Source organism: Rutilus rutilus, assembly GCF_951802725.1.
Source record: "Rutilus rutilus genome assembly, chromosome: 2".
Taxonomy (NCBI): domain Eukaryota; kingdom Metazoa; phylum Chordata; class Actinopteri; order Cypriniformes; family Leuciscidae; genus Rutilus; species Rutilus rutilus.
The window spans coordinates 35,287,629-35,293,784 of NC_140210.1; the positions used below are offsets into that span (position 1 = coordinate 35,287,629).

At 37.4% G+C, this 6,156-nt stretch overlaps 1 protein-coding gene across 6 annotated transcripts in view; it reads left to right on the forward strand.

The window, feature by feature from the left end:
- LOC311280136 (von Willebrand factor A domain-containing protein 7-like) overlaps nucleotides 1–4,692 on the forward strand; it is a 47,828-nt gene extending 43,136 nt beyond the window's left edge. For all 6 annotated transcript variants that reach the window (XM_084392064.1, XM_084392062.1, XM_084392066.1 and 3 more), the window contains exons 14-18: nucleotides 85–177; nucleotides 267–535; nucleotides 3,060–3,193; nucleotides 3,310–3,469; nucleotides 4,115–4,692. In XM_084392064.1, coding sequence (XP_084248190.1) covers nucleotides 85–177; nucleotides 267–535; nucleotides 3,060–3,193; nucleotides 3,310–3,469; nucleotides 4,115–4,141 — 683 coding nt within the window. In that variant the 3' untranslated portion in view covers nucleotides 4,142–4,692. The remainder of the gene's footprint in view (nucleotides 1–84; nucleotides 178–266; nucleotides 536–3,059; nucleotides 3,194–3,309; nucleotides 3,470–4,114) is intronic.
- Nucleotides 4,693–6,156: the final 1,464 nt, after the last annotated feature.

Here is a 6,156-nt window from a genome sequence, read left to right on the forward strand (position 1 = left end):
GTCTTTGCCAACCTGTCTTTAGGCCTTTGTGATGTAGGCAGTAAAAAAAAAATATTTAAAATGAAAAAAATCTGCATTCTTCAGGTCAGAGTGCGATTACATTCATTTACGACTTTGTGGAGGAATTCAAAGGACCTCATCCTGGATATGCTGTCATTGATGGGCGGCCATCAGCAGGTTTGAACCGCTGTTGTGTTTAACTATGAATAGATTCTAATAAAGTTATTTGAATGGCAGTGTTAAAAGATTATTTGCTCTTTATTCAGGCTCACCGGTTAAGCTGCTACTAACACTGACTGGAGAGAAAGGTCCAGAGGTTCTAGAGGTGCATGAGGTCGCTCTTATGGAGGTGTCTGGGGTCAAAGTGTCTAATGGAACTATAGAGAAAATGGGTGGTGGATATTTCCTAGTTACTGTGAAAGAAGTTCCAGAAGGAGAGTTTGTGGTCTTGCTGAAAGGAAAAGACAAGACCTTCTCCAGCCTGTTCCAGAGGCAGACCACCACACAGATGTCTCAGTCCAAAGTCACTGTCAAGGTACAAACTGCATTCTTTTTTGGAACTGTTATTTGATCTATTATGACATTCCCTCTGTTCCAAAACTTAGTGAGCTTTACCAAAAGGTAGATACAGTCTCTTCAGATATGCTGCCTCCTAAGATAACTATTTTCATCTAGATTTGAAGGAATTATTGCATATATTCTTCAGAGAATGGCATGACATTCCCAGAATGCATTGCACCAAGTTCAGTGGAAAAAATAAATCCAATAAACCCATGGTGGATGAGTGGAAAACACTGGGTTGCATTCACTAATAATTGCGTGGATTTTTCATATTTTTTTTATTTTTTACGTTTGTAATCTTTTATCAAAATAACTTCTCTTCTCTTCTCTTCTCTTCTCTTCTTTGAAGACGTGTTTATTGGCGTGACATATCATAGCTATAGCAAACCACAAACATCCACAGATTCGATCAAGTCCTGCCCTACATTTATTCTTGTTCGAAAAGCCATTTCACTCGGATATACATCTACAAAAAACAAGGAACTCCCGCACACTAGGTTTAGGAAACGGTGCTAATAAATTTTGATGCTCATTTGCAAGTACTGATAGTGTGCGGGAGTTCCTTGTTTTTTGTAGATTTTTTGACCTACAGTATTTGGTCTTTTTTTTCCCCACGCACCTATCCAGCAAACACATTTACGTTGTGGCAACATCTGTGGCACGTTGCATTTCACCTATGGCAACGTCGCTGTCTACGTGCTCGCAACATTGTGACAGCATAGAATTGTAAGACGCGGTAGGGCTGTAGAAACGTTGTTGCGCTACATTCAGCAAGTGAGAGACGTATTCTGACAAATTAATTTTTTTTATGCTAGATATAGATACATTTAACATGTTTTTAATCTTTTCTCTTTTAATCTAACCTCTTTTCTAATTTTTAATTAGTCATATGTTAGATAATTATATACTTTTAAAATATTGTTTATTGGCCTAACAGTAAATTCATTACAATCAACACCTGGCTGCAAGTGTACACTTTGAAGAGTAAAAATGACATAGAAGGTTAGCTAATTCAACTTTATTAAAACTGCATATTGTAATCAAATTGCACTTCCAAAAGTCATACATTTGTGAAAAACAAAACAAAAAAAAAACATATTATACAGGAAGTGGACTAACGTTAACTAGCATGAGCAGACATGAGAAAATATAGCAAAGAAACGAATGAGACGACAAATCAAAGGAAAAAATAAACAGGTGTGCGAGCAGTTACAAACATTTTGATTTTTCTCTGTGCATTTCCACAAAAAAAAACATTAATGTGCAACAAGTAGGCTACATGTGTCACGCTCGGAGGGAAGAGAGAGAGAGATGTAAATGAACTTAAAGATGTTTTTAATAATAAACTCAAAACAGAAAGGCTTCATTCAGAACATAAATCACATCATAAGAAATAATGCAAAAGCAAACATAAAACAGGAACCAACTTAACTTGTAGACAAACAGAACGGCGGGAAGACTAGTAGGTAATACTGTGGTTGAAGACAATAGTTTGAGTCCAGTGTCTAACGAGTAGATCTGACAGTGTTCTGGTGAAAGTGCTGTGTATATATGGAGGTGCGTTGATGAGGAGCGGCAGGTGCAGGTGATCAGAAGGTGGGTGATTGGGAACGAGTGGGCGTGGTGATGGAACCTGACGGTCCGGATGTGTTGCTGACAACATGCTTAAAGTCACTGCCTGTTCAAGGAGTGCTGAAATCAATTACTCATCATTAAAGTCATTTTGGCTTCATACATTTGGCATAAAGTTAAATATTTGTCATACCTGACCAGAAGATGTTCAAATAAATGTCACATTAGACAAGGAAGTTGTAGGTTGTGTTTGAATAATTACGTATCTGATTTAGCTGAGGTAAATTAAACGCAATTCTGACGTATCCTTGCTTGATGAAGAATGAGACGACACATGAGCCCAACAGTCAGTTGAAATTTAAAAGGCTGATTTTCGCGCTTCAGGGCAGTGACGAGTACATATGTTGTCCAGTGGTTGTCCAGACACCCTACGCACAACCTTAAGCAATGGCCCTGAACGGTGGTTTGATGTCAACATTGTGACAACGCTGTAACAACCTTCACCACACAACGTAGTTATAGCAACCTTTTGGCCATGTTGTTAAAACGTTGTTAGAAGGTTGGGTAAGTTGTGCCAACGTTCTGTGTTTGCTGGGTATCACCTGCAGGTGTGTGATGGTGTTTGCTAATTACTCGGATAAACATCACAATAGGGAAGAAAAGACTATTGCAACTTGTGTGTCATGCCAACTTTAAGAACTGTTTTGTTAGCCTAGCCAACATGCTAACATTAAAAAATCTATTGAAATCTATTGTGGTCGAGTCTCTCGTGTGGAAATCGGTCGCTTCTAAGGTTCCATAAAAGTTAGACTACTTCCTTTAGAAGGCAGTAGGCATCACTCAAGTTGTTTGAACAAATCTTTTTTAATAATAATGCTATTTTCTTGAATTTAATATCTTCTTTTGTTTTACCTCTCCATCTATAGGCAATAGCGGACAGCTCCATGCTGCCAGGACAAGAATTTAAACTAAATTTTACTATTACAACCAATGGATCAAGCGGTACCTACACAATTCGTGCAAGGAATGACAAAACCATCCCTATGACACATCCATCAACGTAATTTCTCCACTTACTTCTCAAATCACTCGGTGATGATTGATGAACAAGTTTTTATAGCTTTTCTTATCAAGAGCAAAACTCTGATCCACAGTTCTGTTTCTTTGTCATCGCAGGCTCAATCTGGAGAGTGGCGGCAGTGCTCAAGGGATAGTGTCTCTCACTCCTCCTGCTGATACGGTCTCAGGCACAGATGTTACGCTAACCATCGAGGCAGAGGGACCTGGAGAAAGTGATTCTAACTATGCTGTCGTTCGCCTTTCTGTTCTCTCCAAGGTAACCTCACATGGTTTCAGAAAGGCTATATTTATAATGTGAATTTTTTTTCCCCAACAAACCACAAGCTTCACAAGTCATTACAGTCAAATTCTCTACTGATTTTGCAGTAGTGGCAACTCAACACTAAATAAAAAAAAATGTGTACAAAAGCAAACAAAAAAGTTCTTAAGATCAAACAATTACATTTATTAGGCCCACAAAAAATTCTAAATTATTACCTTAAAGAATAGGAACAGGGAAGATTTAGATCTCTAAATTTGTACATTTCAATGGCAGCCAATAATTCTCCACACAAAACAAATTGTGGTTAACCAATATTAAATATACCATTCAAGTTTGCGATCAGTATGATTTTTTAAAAAGAAATTAATTATTTTATTTAGCAAGGAAGCGTTAAATTGACCCAAAGTGGGGAAAAATGTGTTATATTGTTACAAAAAGACTATTTACACTTCTTTGCACCAAAGAATCCACAAAAATATTAAGCAGCACAACTGTTTTTAACATTGATAATAAGAAATGTGTCTTGAGCACCATATCAGCATATTAGAATGATTCCTGAAGGATCTATAATATTATTTATATGCCAAGTTATTCTTCAGTAAGCTGTTGTTTTAACTCATCCTTTACTGTTCCGTCCAGGTGACTGACTTGACACCTCCAAAATGACATGGAGTCCATCAACCAAATACACAATCATCCTATCATTCTCTTTCTCATCCCATATCCGTCTGTAAAAATATTTTTATAAAGCTTTCTCAGTTCTGTGAAATAATGTAAAGCAAAGCATTTCATCCCAAACAATCCATTATCGCCAGAACCTAAGAAAAACTTCAAAGATCGACTGAAATTTTTATGTGACGTCATCTGACAGGTAGAACTATAAATGAGAAATCGTGAAAGTCTTTGTCTTATTAACATGGATTTAATTTTTGAAGTTATTACTTTTTTCTGCTCAAATCTAGGAGGAAAAGCTTTATTTTAGTATACTTTGTGTTTAAATGTTATAAGGTAACAGATTTTGAGATTTTGTCCGACTTGAGACAGCGCCGACGCCACGTGACGGTGACGTATGCCATCGAAAAGTACTGCGAGAGCAATTCGAAAGCAGCCAGCTGGTTCATTCTGTGCATCTTCTCCAGAGCGGCTGCACGAGCTCTGATTACGACACAGCTGTTATATTGTGTTATGTTTATCAAAATAAAACTGATAAAAAACTAGTCGCTTCCTTTCTTGACCGTGATTCATGGATGAATGGACGTTGCGGCAGATTAACTTCAAAGGATGGTAGGTATAGTGAGATTAGTTGGCTCTCTCGCTTCCTCTCTACCTCTATTGATCGTGGTTCATGTATGAATGTTTAGCACTTCAGAAGAATGGTAGGAGACAAGAAGTTATGTTTAATAGACCTACTGGCAGAGCGTCTTTGAGAGCCGAACATATTTACACCATTAAAGTCCCACTGAAGTACCTTGGAACGCGCTGCTTTGTGTGATGCATTGACGTAATTTCCACTGAAACAGGAAGCTAAGGCTGGACATTTTGAATGGCTCCTCTCCCTTTTTAAATAGCCAATAGCATTTAGTTTATCTCACAGACTGCAAGTTGTACTTGACAGCACCATGGAAGCGAATCCGTGCGCTGATGATATGTTGGATTCAGTAGAGGAGTGAAAATTCTAGCCATTTCATTCATTCAAACGTAATAAAACTCAAGTGTTTGAGCAACCCAACACATATTGCAGTTTGTATTGTTTGCTCCGTGGCGTGTCAACTGTCGCTTTGGCTAGGTGGTATTTATAGCATAGGTGGCAGAATCATAGATATCATATATAAAGGCTAGATGTCTCGTGCGCACTGCTGGCCAATGGAGGTCGACGTCCGCACGTGGCGGCCATCTTGCTACAGTGTACTCGCTCACTACTTCAATGGTGCATGTACTTTTAAATAACCATAACTTGCTCATTTTTCTACCGATTTTCAAACGGTTTGGTTTGTTATAAACGTCAGAGATGTAGTTATGACACTGCATACATACACTGCATACATATGAAAAATTATAACATACATGTTCAAGCATTCGGAATTATAGCCACGTTAATAACGTTTGTAAGAAACCAAACCGTTTGTAAATCCGTCAAGATTTCAGCGAGATAAGAGGATTTGTGTGCGTGCTGATCATTCACCTTAATGCACAGAGCACTGTGACAAGATGGCCGAACGATGATGCCGGAAGTGACTGCGCCATAAGACATCTAGCGTTTATATATGATATCTATGGGCAGAATGCTTTAGATTCTAGAGAGCATTTGATTGGATAGAAGATGTTTTTTTTTTTTTTTTATCATCTTTATTGCTAAAAAAGGGTACAAATCACAGGTGACTAACCAAAATATTCATAACAACATACAAGATTATAGTATGTAAACAGATTACAATACAATATTGCCAGGGGAAGCTTATGTGCCATTACAAATAGAAAGAGGACCATATGTTGACAGTTTTAACTGCCTTTTTGTTGTTGGAGCCAGAAATCAGATTAATATAATGTACAACTTCATGGAGAAAAAATACAAAATGAGTTTTTTTAGTGCTGAATTTACATTTATGAATGTGAAATTTTGGCAAAAGAATTAATAAATTTATATTGAGGTACATATTTTCTTTACTTTGACTTCTATAAAA